Source organism: Camarhynchus parvulus, chromosome 2 (genome assembly GCF_901933205.1).
Source record: "Camarhynchus parvulus chromosome 2, STF_HiC, whole genome shotgun sequence".
Lineage (NCBI taxonomy): Eukaryota > Metazoa > Chordata > Aves > Passeriformes > Thraupidae > Camarhynchus > Camarhynchus parvulus.
The window spans coordinates 92,001,793-92,018,626 of NC_044572.1; the positions used below are offsets into that span (position 1 = coordinate 92,001,793).

The following is a 16,834-nucleotide window of genomic DNA, read 5'->3' on the forward strand; positions in this document are numbered from 1 at the left end:
ACCAAAGTATTTAGAGATCAATTTACAGTGACTTGCAGGTAGTAAGTCAGTCCCATCTAGCTGTGCAAGCTGGTAGAAAGTCTGCTGGACTCCAGGTTGCTAACAAGCAAAAAGCCTGCTCTACTTTCCTACTCAGCAGCTTTCAGGAGGTAGAAAGTTTATATCTAGCAGTTTCAATTATAATCTTGGAACTTGTTTCTTAGCCTGGGACTTTCTACAGTTTTCACATCTTTAATCTCAGAAGAGAATTTCAGACTAACTGAAATGCAGACTGGTAGCCTTGTTACTTGGCAAAACCAAGTGTGTGCTCACAGATGCTGACCTGACCTACCTACCTGCTATTCCCATTCAGAAAGCCTACTGAACATGGAAGTGCTGAGCACAGACATTTTAACGGCAGTGGGAGGAAGGGGGGGGTGAGTGTTTATACAGTTTGTTACAAGCCAATCTCCAGTATGTTTTTCCAGCCTATGTAGCTGTTTTCCAGCCCAGCTGGAGTTAAACTCTGGCAAAGCAGACAGCTGCATGGTGCATAGAGATGAGCATGAGTGTGTGACAGGGAGAGTTTGTGTCTGCACATGTGAAATACTTTCTTGCTGCAAGTGAAACAGTGGGGCACCACCTGCACCTGTGCATGTGTGCATACAAAAGAAGCAGGCAACATCCACACACAAAGCAAGCAATAAAACCCCTAAACTTATTCTCCTTCAGAACCACTAGCTTAGTTCTCCTGTAACAATATCCAGCAATTTTCCATTAACTTTCTTTCTTTTCTTCCTGACCTCAGGCCTTCTAACATTATTAGAGCACAGTAATTTAAAATAAATTAGCCCAAGCCAAAGACTAACTGTAGCTGCAACATTGAAAAGGAGCCTTGGGGAGCTCTCAAGCAAGACTGGTAAGGAAACAATTGACAGCTGGAGGCCAAAAGGAAGGGGCAAGCACAGTGCAGTGTGGTGGGGGTGAAATGTGTCATATACAGAAAAAACAACCAGAGAAAAGTTGAGTCAGACACCCCCAGCTACTGCAATGCCCAAAGTGCAGACTATTCTTGCTCCTCTGACTTCAGTATGCTGTCTTCAGGGGACACACGAGGTCCTCCTCAAAAGACAAGCAGGCTTTAAAAGCACTGATTTATAGATTATGGCATGCTTTGAATACTCTTTCTTAAAAAAGCTTTAGAAAGACATAAAACTTCAAAATTGGTATTTGAAGTGCTCAATCAAGATCGCCACATTTGGATTTTGATTTCAGCCTGTTTGATCCAGCCTTTTTTCTCTATGTTTTTGCAATCTTGTGTGCCAGGCTTGCAGGATACCACCTCTGCTGAGAAATCAGACCTGGATATCCTAGTTCAGACCACTCCTTTCATGTAGTAAACACAAACCACCAGAGCTGAATCCCTTTTGAAACCGTCACTGGCCAGTCCCCAAAGTATACATGCAAACCAGTCTGTCAGCCTTGTCCTTGGCTGGCTGCAGTGTGCCATGTCAGGGCCCAGGACTGTGGCTTGACAAGGGCATGGAAAGATGAGGTGCAGAGGGAGGTGGTGCTCTAAGCACTGCAAGGCGGAACACCATTTTGTACACAATGCAGAGAGAGAGCTGCTTTGTGCACATGAGCAGGGTCCAGGGGCATCCACAGCTTTGCAGACAGCCCTGGCTTCAATCAGACTGGTTAAATCCTGGAAGAGCCAGCTGCCATTGACTATGAGTCAGGACTGCTGACAGACTGACAGCACCGCAGTCAGCTGAAAGTCAGCACTACTCAAGTTAGTATGAGCACACCTAAAGCTTGAAAACTGGTCATATTTCCATCCTCAGATATATTGAGCACTTCCACTTCTTTGTGCACAGGCATTTCTGCTGGCTCTTGGGTTGAGCTTCAGCTTTGCTGATCCCATTAAAAGCCAGCCTCCTTCCAAAGGCACCCCAGCCACCCGCACCAAGTACTTTCTCTCCTGTGCAACAAGAGTGAAAAAGGGAGCCACAAACTCAGCCCTAGAGCTGACTTCATGAGAAGTGCCATCCATAGCACAAAAAGTAGCTTGTTTCTAATGCTCTTCATATAGTGTAAACTCCTACTTTGCATAACCAATTTCAGACATTCAGTCTGAAGAGGGAAGTAAGATTTTGGACATCAGGCATTTTGCATTTTCTAGGAAGTTTATACCAAGAAACTCATACTGTACCTGTGCCACTTCCATCCAGTCGTTCTGAGCTCACTGCTGTGTCAAAAGACTCTCTGGGGGTTATGTCATTCCCAAGTTTCTGAAAGAGTGAGAAAAGTTCTCAGATTAGTAGCATATCTGCAATTAATACAACTCAGTGATCCTATTAAGAAATACCCTCTAATTTGGAAGCCACGAGGCAGAGAAATCGGTGATAACAAGAAATGGTGCACTCTCTCTCTTTGTTTCAGATTTTGGAGAGCTAAGTGGGAAGGAAACAACCCTGATTGGCACCTAACACTGCCACATGCCTATCAGAGCTGCAATGACACACTGCCTCCTATGCAACAGGTCTCCTAGCATAGCTCTGCATCTAAAAACTTCTTGTTTGAAATGAAAATCTTTTTCTGAAGACCTAGATTTTGAATATAACTGCTGAATTGATCTTATGCTCTTCTACACAGAAGAATAACTTATTATTTTAGATAAAACTGGAACTATAGAAGTAGCAGTGTTCACATATTTACAAGATTCCTCTAAAAACCTACAAACCTTATTTACTGAAAAGTTTTTAAAGCTACTCATCACCAGCACTGCTAGGTGCTCAGCACCTCAAAAGAAAAGGGACTTCTGGTTTATGTGTTGATACTTTGCCTCTCTTCTATTGTAAATAATAGGTTTCCTAACATCTTGATCTCAAAAAAACCCATAAATTCTGAAGGCTTTTGTCATGTTATAGCTAAGTGTGGTTGAAACCTGTGTTTTCATCGGGAGAAGTTTAGATATGCAGGATCTCCTTTTACTGCCTTACCTGCTACCAAAGCTTGGGCAGAAGGACAAATGAGAGGATTCAAAAAAAGCACCTAGAAGTAGGTGCAGTATATACTAAGAGAGAAAGTCTTATAAAGACTAGGGATAGAAGTGAGATTTTTTTTTTAAACTATAAAAGTAGGGATAGTCTCAGTAGTCTGCAGCCAGGCAGCTTCAATCTTGATCTTTATTGGCTATTTCAAGACAGTCAGTGTGGCAAATGACAGAAAGCAAATTATTTGTTCTGGGGAGCACTGCATTTGGTTATATACCCATGCCTAAGTAACACTGATGTGTTCAGGTCACTGCTACTGCTCCAACACCAACTCTGACTGTCCTTCCCACAGCATTTAGAAATCTCAACCATGTGCCACACAGCGTAAACATGATCACTGCCTTTTGGGGGTTATGGCCTGGAAGACTGCTAAGTATAGCATATAGTTTAAAATGGGACAACAGGCAACACAGGAAGGAAGAAAATGGTTACAAGTAGCAGAAGTACATGCCTACTACAGAAAAACTGATGTATTTAGAGTGAAATCAGTATTTCAAATGCAAGCATCAAGAAACTATCTCTAAATATCCATGCTGGCCATGTGCCTTTCCTGTGCTGATTTTGGGGAGTGATGCAGAAGACAGTGTAGCTGGCCTTACAGATTTACTGATACCTCCACTTTGCTCTTGCAATTTCACAGCTCCCAAAACAAAGCCTCTCTTCAATACAACAAAGAGCATGGAGATGCTGAGTGTTTGCCATTCCTGTGTAAGACTTGGCAGGGTGATGATATCTCCCAACCTCTCCCCTTAGAACATTTAGAATGGCACACTGCATTAAGGAGGGTGCTATTAGAATAATCATTAAGCTTCCTGCGCTGTAAAACTACCCTGATACAATGAAGTCTTCTGGACAGATGAACTCTAGAAATGCTGTGACTTGTAGGGCCAGAATATTTAGCTACGGTGTCCAACGGACAAAACAAAGTCACTTCCAAAGACAGAAACATTAGTGCTTTGCGCCACTGGGCAGAAATTCAGTTTTTGTTCCTATTTCTTGACTGACACTGATATTTTGGCTAAATTCTCACCTGTTTACCTCCTACAGTTACATGTTTTTCTATAAGAGTGTCTTGGCTATATATTTTTTAAGGGAACACCACTCTCCTTCTGCTGGATTTTTCTTCTGTACCTTGGAAAAACCACCTTTTGTTGCAACAATCTTTTCGTGGAATGTAAATTCTCTTGAACTTTCACTGAGAAGCTAATTTTCTTATGCAAATACTGAAGAAAGATACATAACACTTAACTACAGTAAATGACTTAGGAGAGCTGCATGACTGCATGAAACTAATTTCACTGTAGTTCCTTTCTCCCTCTCCAGTTATGGGACAACTGGGGAAATATGACCACGTACCAAGACAAGCAGAAAAGCCAGTGCTGGCACCTATTAGTGTAGTACTTAAAAATGCAATTAGGATGCAAGCATGTTTGGCTACCTACTGCACACACATTACAAACAGCTTATGGTCCCCAAACAACACTAAACACTGGCAGCAAAAGTTTACCCCAATGAGTCAGATCAATGCAGGTGAATTCATCATGTAGATAAATAATGCCCAAGCTGTATTTTTATAGGAATTTGTGCAAGGCTGGGAAACACTGCAGGGCTGGGTGACACTGAGAGGGAACAAACAGGCTATGAATGATGGTTTCCTCGTGGGCCTTGCTCAGGTATTTAAAAATCCAGTGTGTAACGCTAGATGGAGCTAAAAGATCTATTTATGTGTGCCCTGGGGTAACACTGATCTCCAAATACTTGACTCTACCATTAGTGCCAATTCCCCCATTGTATTCTAAGCACAAGAAAACAAAAATGCATTTACCATCTTTCCATCTACTCTGCACCTGTTCATCACTTTTATCTGTAACCAGACTGTGGTAGGGTATGAATGAAATAGTAAATTCCTTCTGGCTTTGTTTTCACGTAAAATAGCTTAGAATATAAGCAGCCATCTGTACCTTGCAGAAGATACAATTTCTATCATACTGAAATTCTGATAAATTTGAAGATGTTACAGAACTTGATATCATAACCATTCTAAACAATGTAGCAGTGGGATGCTGTTCTCTGCAGCCCAGGTGTCAGGACACTGTATGATTTCCACCTTCATGAGTATCATGAATAAAAGTGCAAACCTAAATTATTTGATATTGTGATGGATGAAGTATGTGAAAAATGCTTTTGAACAGCAGTTCAAATTTGTGTCCTCTGAGAAACATTAAGGATAGAACTCAGTACTCTGCTGTGTACAGATTCCTATTTCAGTTCAGTTTTATTGTCACTCTTTTATATATGTATATGTATAAAGACATAGTTTTGCATTCCATAAATATAAGATTGTACAAAAAATAAGATAGATAACATTATTTTCTCATAATTTAAACCTGAAATAAGAGGACTAACCTTTCCAGCCGGTAAATAGGTTAAGTGTGGTAAAAAAACCATCCCAAAACCTTGAATAGACATCAACAACTTTTACTTCTGAAGGATGAAATTAAGGTTTCCAATTAATGTTATGAAAGCTCATAAATTGAAGAGGACTTTTACTTTCCCCACTTATTAAAAAAAGTACACATGCTAATATTCTACCTCAGTCACATCCTTTCAGATTTGACTCACTTGACTCAGATTTTACTTGAGATAACAACAGTTAAGGACCCAAAGAGCACAAGGCATACACAATTATGCACTTGTAAAAATTCATATAATCTGGAACAGCTTGGTATTTTATAAATTACAGGCTGGGCATAATACTCTTATTTAAAATCATATGGCATTTTATTTGAAAACTTGGTGCTTTAGAAGTCAATGAGACTATTCATGGGCATTACTTAATACCAATGAGAAAGGAAGGAATTGGTCATTCTTTAGAAAAATCATTTCTGCACTGAGGATCCCTTTAATGATCCATAGACAACTGCATTAATTCAAATCTGCTTGTGACAAGATGCTGGTGTCTTGTCAGGAACAGCTCACACATCATGGCAAGCACTGTACGGCTATGAAGAAAGATAAAAATGGACTTTGGGTGCCTTGCTTGGCCACAGCAAGACAACTCTGTACATGTCAAAGGAAGGAAAACACAACAAAGCACGAGCTTTGTTGTAAGGTAACACCTTTTAAATGACAGGGGACAGTGATGGCAAATGGAGAACATCTGAGTGCCCTGCACATGGAACAGCAGGAGAGAAGTGCAAAAAGGCTGATTCTTTGGTGCTTGTGAAATATGCAGCTGGCAGGAAGCAGAGGATAATAATGCGGAAGACCAACGGGCAAATGGGCATCAGGCAAAATAGGCCAGCACAGAATGCTTTGGAGGAACACAAGGATATTCCACTCTGTAAATTTGCAGAGTGAAGCAGAATTCCTGCCCAGGATCAGCACTTACAGAAGAGAAAATTACAGAGAGCAAAGGGAATCTGGACAGACAACTGAAAATAATTTTTAACAGGTTATTTTCTTTCATTGTTAGTATTTGAAATACATAAATCAAAGGCATAAAAATAATTAGGTGTGGTACAAAAGGACATAAAAATCAAAAAGTACAACAAGAAAAGTATATCCCAAATATTGTAAAGAGTGATTGGTAGCCAGATTTACTTCTCTGCATGGAATATATAATTTAAGATACAGAAGACCACTCCATCTGTTTACATCATTTTCTAAAAGAGAAGAGTACAGCCAGCCACCACTGTAGTTAACTGTGCCACATACCAGAGGTATTTTTGTGCAAGGGGCACACAGTAAGAAGCCTGTCCTAGTTTTACCTTTTTTGAAGCAATTCCAGTATGCACCATGAACAAGCCACACATCATACAGAGTGGAGATACTGAGCTGGGCTTACTAGTTGGCCCCAAGTTATTCTGTGACGTGTGCAAACAATTACACGTCCTCTTCTGTGTTTGTGATGGTCTGACACCAAGTACAAGGGAGATGTCACTCCCTCCCCAAGGGGAACAAAAGCCCAGACTTAAGGGTGCAACTCCTGCACCACATGTGCAGCCCGTGCCTTGGCCAGGCTGTTTGTGTTCAACCACCACAGCAGAGAGCAGTCCTCTTGAAGGAACACCACAATCCCTGTTGGAAAGCACGACTGATGTGTCACGCCCCAGCCACCAACCCTTGCAGTCCCAAACCACCTCTCCCAAAGACACACAGTTTGGCTCTTTTTTTTAACAACTCAAAAGAAATCAAATTGCCTTCACCTTTTGAGCAGAGGCAGCTCTCTTCTCCTGCTTGGCTTTCATTTCTGCGAGAAGTCCACTGCCCATCACTTGCACACCGTACCTCCGGCCTCCCTGGGGGCTTCCCTTGCTGTCACCCCTCTCAGCTTTTGCCACATCATCCGTCTGCACCTCCTCCAGTGAGTCTGGTGTCTTCAATTCCTCGGATCGCTCTGTGCCACCGTTCTGCTCTGCAGGCTTTGCCTCCTTCTTGCTTGTGTCTAAAGCTGGGCTTTTTGCAGCAACCTTGGGTGAGGAGGGCTCCTCAGCCACTGACACAGTCTGGGGACGTTCGGATTTGGAGCCTCTCGATTTGATTAAGTTAAGGAAACCACTCTTCCTCGAGTCCCTTTTCTTCTTCTCATCGCCCGCTTCACTGTGCTCGCTGCTGTCTGAACTTTTAGTTGATGGTCTCCTAAAAAAGACACAGACATTTCAAACTTTTCTCCACTCCACCCCATCCTTTTTAATATAGTATCAAATTACTTCTTCCAGGCAAAGCTAATCTTTTATATGACCTATATATTGCCCTAGGCCCAATCATTACCTGGTGAATCTATATTAAAAACAGGACAACTAGCATTGATCATATCTTGAGGATTCCCGTGCTGCTTTGTGCAGTTGTTTCATCTGCACTGGGCATCCAGCTGTTTCTAACACCAGACAGCTCTAACCAAGCTGTCTATGCACATAGATATTGGGTTTGCATGGCCAGGTTTTGGTAGCAGGGCGTGTACAAGAGTAGCTTCTGTGTAAGGAGTCCTCCTGCTGAAGAGGAAGGAGCAGCAGAGAATGTGTAATGAACTGATTTCAGCCACCATTCCCTGTCCCCTGTGGCACTGGGGAAGAGAAGGTAGAGAAAATCAGAAGTGAAGTTGAGCCCTGGAAAGAGGGAGTGGGGGGAAGAGGTATTTTTAAGATATGGTTTATTTCTCCTTAACATAGTCTGATTTGATTGGTAATATATTAAATTTATTTTCCTCCAAGTTGAGTCTGTTTTGCCCATGACAGCAACTGGCAAGACATCTCTCCCTGCTCTTATCTCAACCCAAAAGCCTCTCATCATATTTTCTCTCCTCTGTCTGGCAGGAGGGGAGTGATAGAGCAGCGATGGTGGGCACAGGGTCAATCCACCACAATATACAATTTCACTCTCCTCTGTTTCCAGAATGCACTACCTGTGGTTTGCACCTGCCTATTAGTAAAAGGAGAAGAACTTCTCTAGGCACATGTTTAACATGGCTTTTAGGAGATCTTGTTCCTTAAGGGCCCTGCTTGAAATAGGAACTAGCTGGCACAGCCACTTTCTCTCAGTTAGAAATACAGAGGTCACTTTTATAGTGCAGATGCTCATCTTAAAAAAAAAAAAAAAAAAGAAGCCCCAAAACCCAAAAGAACAAACAACCAAAACCAATCCCTAAAGAGCCCACCTGCCACTGCAGAGTATTCACAATTAAGGGCAAAGCTGAGCGCATACACATTCACATAAAAGCAACCAAACTGCAAAGAGAGCCACTGGTGTCCCAAATAAAGATCCTCAGCAAAGAACATGGCCAGGGATGGGCAAACAGGGATGGTGCAAGTTCACAGAGACATCTGAAATGAGCAGCTGGCAGGCACCCGAGGCAAGCACAGGAGAATGCAAGCCTGTGAGCACCTTGATCTTAATCTGCTTAGGGCATTTTTCAAAGCTACCATAATTTCATGCCTCCACATAGTATATCACACATGGTTTCACATGTCACTCCAGATATCTGTAACTCATAGTGACTTTGGAACATTTGCTTTTCCTGGCACAGCTATCTACCAGTCACATTTACTGTCTTCCTTAATGGAAAACAAAGAAAGGATCATTCCAAGTTGCCTGGAAATCACCCTTGCTTTCTCATTTAGTTATGGAAATACTCTGTGTGTGCACGTGCACAAACATGTGTGAATTTAAGAACATCTACATGCATGGTTCTGTAAATATAGAATACAGAAATATGCCAGCTCCAAAGCAACTGCATAAGCTCTTATATATATATATAACCCTTATAGAAAGAAGGAGACATCTTTTGCTTAAACCTAGCATACTACAAATTGGTGAAACACATCTTTAGCATATTTCAAAACCAGCATAAATCTACTGTCATCTATGGAAACACTGTACCCAGCAGCACTCTTCACTAGAGAGAAACACCATGTGTACAATGAGCACTGGGGAGACTCTCAACCAATACAAAGCTCTGCTTCAGCTCTAATGAGCTTCACTGACGGGTAAAATGAAGTCAACTGAAATATAAAAATACACACTAGCCATTAATCCCCTCAACGTGGTACAGTAAAGCAATTTATTTCAAAGTAGCCACTTTTAAGGCCAGGTAATTGAATTCACAATGTCTTGACTACTAAGGTATTTTCTGACTTTGACAACAGCAATCATGGATATTGGGAACAGGAGTCAAACACAGCTTGAAAGAGCTGCTTGCCCAGTTATCAAGATGGATTTTTTAAAAAAATAACTTCTAAAAATTTTTTTCAACTTACTTTGAATCCATTTTTGTCACTTTCTTAGTGAAAAATTCATCCACACCTTCATCCACTCTCCCCATGAGGCCATTCTGATCCCCTTCTGGTGGTACTCCAGCAGACACCTGACAGAAGAAAAAACTCTATTTGTTATATAATTATCTAAGCATGTTTGCTCCAGTGATAATAATTAAGAGTTAAGACATTATAAAATTATGTGTGCCAACCAGAACTCAGTGCAGACAACAGAATCACCACTGGAATTCCCCCTCTAGTCAGGCCAGCTGATTCATTACCATCAAATGCAAAATAACCCAAAACACCGGGGACAAACTGGATGCTGCAATGCATGAGGCCAGGAATCAAATGCCTTGGGCTTGAGAGACTAGAGGTCAGTCAGACAAGCAACAAAACACAGAAAAAATAAATCCTGATCAGGTGGTGACCTGAAGAGAAAGTATTTTCAACAGTCAGTTGTTTCCCTATTTGGAGAAAAACCTATGTTCTGGATTTTGGACTTAGAGCTCCAGCAGGCTAACAGAGCCTTTTATAATTAATTCAGTCTAGCACTTCTAAAAGCAGAGACTCTAAATACAGAATCAGGTGTTCCATTTTAGGAACCAAACAGAGACTTTTGCTCAATGTCTGAAAACAACAAACTTGCTCCCCATCTTTGATTTCAATGCCCACATTTTGAATATGGGTGACCTCAGGCATATAAACCAGGCTGGCTTTGAAATACCTCCCAACCACAAAGGCCCTGTGACGATTAGCTGGTGACTCTGCAGCCTCCTGAAGATGAAACAAGCAGTCTCCTGGGAGGATTTCTCATGTGGTCTAGTTCCTGTACCTGGCTTTGATGTGGAAAAGCTCTATTACCAGTAAAGACTTTCCTTTAATTTAAATGCCACATGGAAACATTTTAGATGACTACAGGGGACTCCCTAAGACCCAACCCATTTGTATTCTTGGTAGTGTTAGGGACCGGGACACAAAATAACAGGGTTTGTAATTTGAAACAATTCAATTTAAGGAATCTCCTAGCTGCCACTATAACTCAAGAGTAATCCCAGCTTCTCTTCTGATGTGGAATACAAACTTTCTATGCTTCAATACTCTTAAAAGCTGCTATTAATATCAAACTCAGTCTCATTAAGTCAGGAAAGTGGGCTTCATATGAACCATACTTTGACAGAGCCATGAAACTTTTAACTTTCCATTCCTGAACCCTGTTATTTTTGTTATCAAAGATAACAGTTAATATTTTATTGATACATGCTGTAGCAATCTAACACTGATCTGAAAGGAGCCCACCTCATTTGCTGCCAGCCAAGCTGGCAACAGATTTTCTATGAAGAACAGTTCTAGTCTAAGTTAGCACAATGATTTATCAGATTTCCAACTGTGGTATGTTCTGTGGCGAGCTTGCTGAGCTGGAACCTCTCACAGTAGGCAGGTGCACATGCCTTCATCTGGGTTGGTCTCAGTGACAAACCCCTTATCACTGGCATCTCAACCAAAACACAAAATAAAAGCGAATGATGCATTTTAGCAAACATGAGAAAACACTTCATATTGATACGCTAGTCCTCCAGGTAGTAGGGATAAACATGAAAGTATCAAAAGCAAGAGGATCTCTTGAAGGGGAACTAATTCCAGGATCTAATGATCTACAGCAAATGAGATCTACCTCATAAAGAGAAAATATATAATTTGCATCTGAAACAGCAGCAAGTTCCTTAAAAACAACGAAAGATGTACAGAAATGTTGAAGGTCTAATAAGGTCCTCAAGGCACAGGATATTCTTATAGCTGTTTATTGTAACACCTTCTGGTATCAGCATTAACTGTAAGATTGAGCTCTGGTTTATTTTGTGTTTTACCCTCCTAACTCTTAAAAAAAAAAGTGTTAAGCCTTCATTTGTCCTTTTTCATCTCTTTTCTATGCTTAAGTTTAAAAGCAAGCATGTTTCTTTGTTAAGGAAAAAAATGGCTTTGAAGCAGAAATAAATAAGATGAATCACAATCTCTTTCATACATTAGAGATTCACCTCCTTTGCTGTACTAAATCTTCACACATGAAGGAAGAACTCATGAAGTTAAGATCTCACAAAAATCTAAATTATAAACAACTGTTTTATCATTTTGCTTCAAAGTTAAAGCTACTTGAGACTGGATAGCTTTGCATTTTTCTTTTTTTCCCTCTCATTTTCCCCCTCTCTAAACATTCATTCCAGTAGAAACTCTGACAAAACTATAAATCTTTCTTCTGCCCATCCACTCAACTCAAGTTAAAAGTTTCTCTTTTTTCTCCATTTTCTCCTTTCTTTTCTAACATTTTTCAGCTTCCAAAGAACAAATCTGTTTTGCAGCAAAACCAGAGAAGTACAGCTATGATCATCTGAGACCCCTTGAATTACTAAATACAAATAATGGGAGCAGCAAACAACCCAACAGAGCTGCTTTAAGTGGCAGAAAAGGTCAAGATTTTGCCTCTCACATTTCAAGTGCTTTCCCTAAGAACTGTTTCCTGTATTCTTGAAGTGGCAAAACCAGCAGCAAATCAACTCTGCAAGCAATGTCACAGTCCACTCATGACTCTGACCTCCAAAATCTGGCTGCTTTATTTTCAGAAGCATCAAAACAAACATCTTAAGTCTTTCAAAAAAATTTTGGACTCATTTTGAGGCCAGAACTAGTAAGGAACTAAGTGGTTCATAAAAACAAGACAGGGACATATGAGTTTAACTAAAAAAAAAGCTCTTTTCAATTTCTGCAACTAAATAAACTCCCAATTTCCTAATTAATTCAATATGGATGAGCATTCCACAACACTGCACTATCATGGGAAGTAAGACTTGTCTACAAGGAGTGACCTTTTTGCGGCTGTTGAAGAAGACACTGCATGTGCTAGTTCCATGCCTGGTAGTGAAGCACTTGCCCCTCCCACGCCCCCAGTCCTTGCACCTCCCTGTGCTGATGGCACAGGACATGCTGAGCTTGGAAGCCACTGGGAAAACATGTGTGTTCTGCAGCAGTGGAACTGGGAGAGTAAACACAGATGTGTTTTCACTACATGGAGACAAATCCATTCTTCTGCTACCTCTAACCTTCCCAGTGAAGCACAAGGGAATGGAAAGTTGGCTTGAATATTCCCTTTGCTTGAATGTTTCTCCCTTTCCAAGTGGTACAAAAAGCACTCCACTCCACGATCTTTCCCAGTATTAGGGAAATTTTCAAGGATCCTCTCAATTGGAAATCCTCAGGAAGCAAAAAAGGCCACAGGCATTTATTGTGAGGCACCCTAACACAGAGAGGCAACGGCTGCCCCTTGATGGGGCTACTTATCATATCAGCTGTGCCCTGTTGCTGTGAGATAACTCTGTATCTCCTCCAGATCTGTCCTCACATACCCTGAGGACACACCATCACAGAAATAAATCTTTACTGATGCCGTGTGCCAAGGAAGTGGAGCTGTGGGAACTCCACACATGTATATTGAGTTCACACCAATGCCTTTTGTGAACAGACAGTGCTCTTCTGTTTTGCCTTTCTATGGCAGGCTCCAGCATGAAAAGCAGATCTGTGACTATGCAGATTTGCTGGCCCAAACACTATCTTCAGTTTAGGAGCTGTGGGAAGCTGGGTGTCACAGAGCAGCTCCTCTGAGAGCTGAGAGAAAGAAGAATTCATGCCAAGTTACCACATCTTAATGCAGGCAGAAAAAAGGATTAAGACTTAACAAACCCTTGCAATATAATTGAAAAGTCTCGTGATATTTTGTACATTTCCTGTGAAAGCTCCAAGCACCTCCAGAAACTGCCTCCATGAAAAAAAACCAAAAGCAAAATAAAAAAGAATAAAACATATCCTGGATTTAGGCTGTGTCAAACAAGACAAAAAGCTTGTAATAGGGATAGCACACTGAAAGACATGAATACCAGAAGAAAAATTAAGTAGTTGCTTATGGCTTTTACACCTTCAGCCATTGTCCTCATTACACTGCAAGACCTGACTCATGGCAAAACGCAATCCACACACGACATTGCCAGCAATATTTTAACGTAGACTCACTGCTGCTTGGCTGGGCTGCTGCTTTTTATTCCTTTTGGGCCTTAATTTTGTAAAGTGTTCCAGTTTCCTTCCTTCTTCTGATGGCAGCTCCGAAATGAATCCAGAAGTTCGTTTGTCTGGCCTGCTGGAAGGAAATGGTGGGTCTTCTATATGGATAGGTACTTCTTCCAGTGCTTTATCTAGATCAAATTCCATTTCTAAGAGAAATCAAAACTTTCTAATTAGATTTTTCATGATATTTAAAACAAAAGACAATGCCATTCATCTTTTTGGTGGTAAATAATTATAAGCACATTCAGGGAACTTAGCCACAACATCTCTGTGAGCAGAGAGAGCACTGTGAGCAACTATTTACTATCAAACACATTAGCAGAGTCCCAAAACAAAGCAGCCAGTGTGGGCCACAAATGCAATCCAGAGGGAGGGAGAATCACCTGAGTTATTCAATCAAGAACCATCTAGAACCACCTCAGGCAAGCAAAGAAAAAAAATGGTTTTAAGGAATTCTCACTTACCAAAAGCTCTGGACACTGGCCGGAGCATTCTACTGTGGATGCTTTTCCTTTTTGATTTAGGAGTCATCTATCAACACAAAACAAAATAACAATTACTTTAGGGGACAAAAGAAATTACAACAAAACAGTTTTTCAACCTATGAACCATTTAAAGATCTGATTTGATTTAACACCAGAAGGGAATAATGGGGCTTTTCCTCCCTCTCTCATACATTCAGGACTTTTTCTAAATTTGTATTTTAACTGACTTTGAACAGAACCAGGGAGGTAGTTCATTTTTCCCATTAAAAGTGCAGGCTGCACACAGGATGATTACTGAAATTGTCCAAGCATTAACTCTTTGATCTCCAACTGTAAAACAAGGGAACTATTAAAATCTCACCTCTGCAGAGATCACGAGGGACTCATTTAAGACTTAATTACTTTGTACAACACTGCAGTTAATGACAATACCAGGAATAATATACCCCTTGTTCTGGCTTTTATTTTTGATACAAAACACACTTCCTCAGTTCATTTGTTAGTGGTATGTCACTGGGAATCGATGCTTCTGGACATCACCACACAGCTCACTGAACTTCCCTAGGAAAATGAGTCTTGGGGAGTACAAAAAACAAAACCACCATGTCAGTGTCGGCAGTATCTGTAGCAAACACATGACTTCCCTGGACTTAAGACATATTGAGAAGAGGTGGCAAGTTCAGAGTACATCCAACACAGTTACTGGATAACTGCTATCAGCCTTCTGATCTTCACATTGCCCAAAAAAGGAGTATGGTGCCTTAAGAGCGTAAATACCCAGACTTAGGACTCAAGTTTGTTCTTTTTGGAAGAAAGTTGTCTGTCTTATCTTTACTGAAGCCTTCTGAAAGTTTGCATGGTGAGAAAGACAGTTTTGCTACAGGAAATGGATGCATCACCAACTTCAGACCTCTTAACACAGCTCGGCATTGTCAGACTTTTTGTTTAAAAGTTGAACTGCAGGTTTTCTCAAGAGTTAATTTAAAATCACTCAGGTTCTATAAAGATGGGCTCCTTTTGGGGTAGAGTTGTACATGCTGGCTTTAGTGATACCCATATACTTCCATTAACCCGTTAGTCTTGAATCCTAGTGACTTCAAATCTAGTGGCTTCAAATTCTGTTATGGCTTTCCAGTCATTAACAGAATTGTTAATGAAGGTTAGGAGTATCAATTTTATATCAGCCAGAAAAAACATAGTTGGCATTAATATTTCAGACAAATCACGGACTATTTAGGGTAAACATTTGCTGGTTTTTATCAATGGAAAGTTCAGTGCACAGACTCGTGTGTGCCGAATTCATATTCCCAAAGTAGCCCCGAGGATCATTGCACCACTACTCACATGCTCAGGGTTATGACAGATTTTTTGTGACAGGACAGCTATTACCCATGTTCTCAAGACCAGAAAAGGACTTGAAGACTACAGAGTGGGCAGTGATAGCACTGCCTGGGCAATAGATAGATAGATAGATAAATAAATAAATAAACAAACAAATAAATAAATAAACCAGAGCTCTGCTTTTATTGACATGTACATTGTTAGGGAAAAAAGATACCTTCAGCTGTTGCACGTTTCCACTTCCACATTTGACAACCATCAGTAAATGACACAATAGTTTCAAGATGAGCCAGGAAGTAGTTTGCCACCTGAGCAGACTCGCTCTGACACTAATGAGCAGGCAAAGTGTTGCTGCATCAAAAGGTCAGACACTACTTTCAGAGTTACCAATAAATTAAATGCAATGGATTGGATGGTAAGTGGATGGAGAGGTGCTGAATTTTTTCAGCCACAACTGCAGTGGACTGTGCAAGAGGTAGGCAGCTGGGCAGCCTCTGAACTGCACACCTCAACAGCTGTCCATCCATCCCCCAAACCTGAAACAACCAAAGCGTTCACACCTCATTTAAGACAGAGTTGAAGCAGCTCAGCATTTGGGGGACAGCAATCACAAGTCACTATCAGTAGTCCTGGTTACATTTCCAGACACAGCCCATTTCACTTGTGAAGGTACATTCACATGCATTTCGGTCTGTTTCCTGATTTTTTGGGTGGTGTGACTGGAAGTTACATTTAGTAGATACAGCAACTTCTGTGCTAAAGAAGACCAGAAGGAAGGACAGAAAACACTGATGGAAGAGCCCTGGTCACTCAGCAGCTGCACAGCCATGGGCAGTGTTCTGAGTGCATGAACACTTATAAGCTGAGAGCTGCCTTGGCCCAGGGCACCAATGCAAAACATCACAGGGCAAGTTTTAAGGTTCCTGTGCAAGGACTGGAATGCTCCACATACTTCTCCAACAGCCAGGAACAGAATTATTTCATTTTCCTTCCCAGACAAGAAAGTGCCCCCAGATGACCCTGCAGAGCTCATGCTGATGACCATAAGCCAGTTTCTGCTGTAACTTACTGTCAGCTTGGCATGATTCATCAGCAGCTTGGTTGCTGGGGA

The 16,834-nt window shown here is 41.1% G+C and overlaps 1 protein-coding gene across 4 annotated transcripts in view; it reads right to left on the reverse strand.

Moving 5' to 3' along the window:
• The window catches only part of CARMIL1 (capping protein regulator and myosin 1 linker 1), a 189,095-nt gene that overhangs the window by 8,720 nt on the left and 163,541 nt on the right, over nucleotides 1-16,834 (reverse strand). For all 4 annotated transcript variants that reach the window (XM_030943984.1, XM_030943981.1, XM_030943985.1 and 1 more), the window contains 5 exons: nucleotides 14,362-14,428; nucleotides 13,847-14,043; nucleotides 9,791-9,897; nucleotides 7,244-7,676; nucleotides 2,192-2,270 (listed from right to left, as the gene is read on the reverse strand). In XM_030943984.1, the coding sequence (XP_030799844.1) occupies nucleotides 2,192-2,270; nucleotides 7,244-7,676; nucleotides 9,791-9,897; nucleotides 13,847-14,043; nucleotides 14,362-14,428 (883 nt within the window). The remainder of the gene's footprint in view (nucleotides 1-2,191; nucleotides 2,271-7,243; nucleotides 7,677-9,790; nucleotides 9,898-13,846; nucleotides 14,044-14,361; nucleotides 14,429-16,834) is intronic.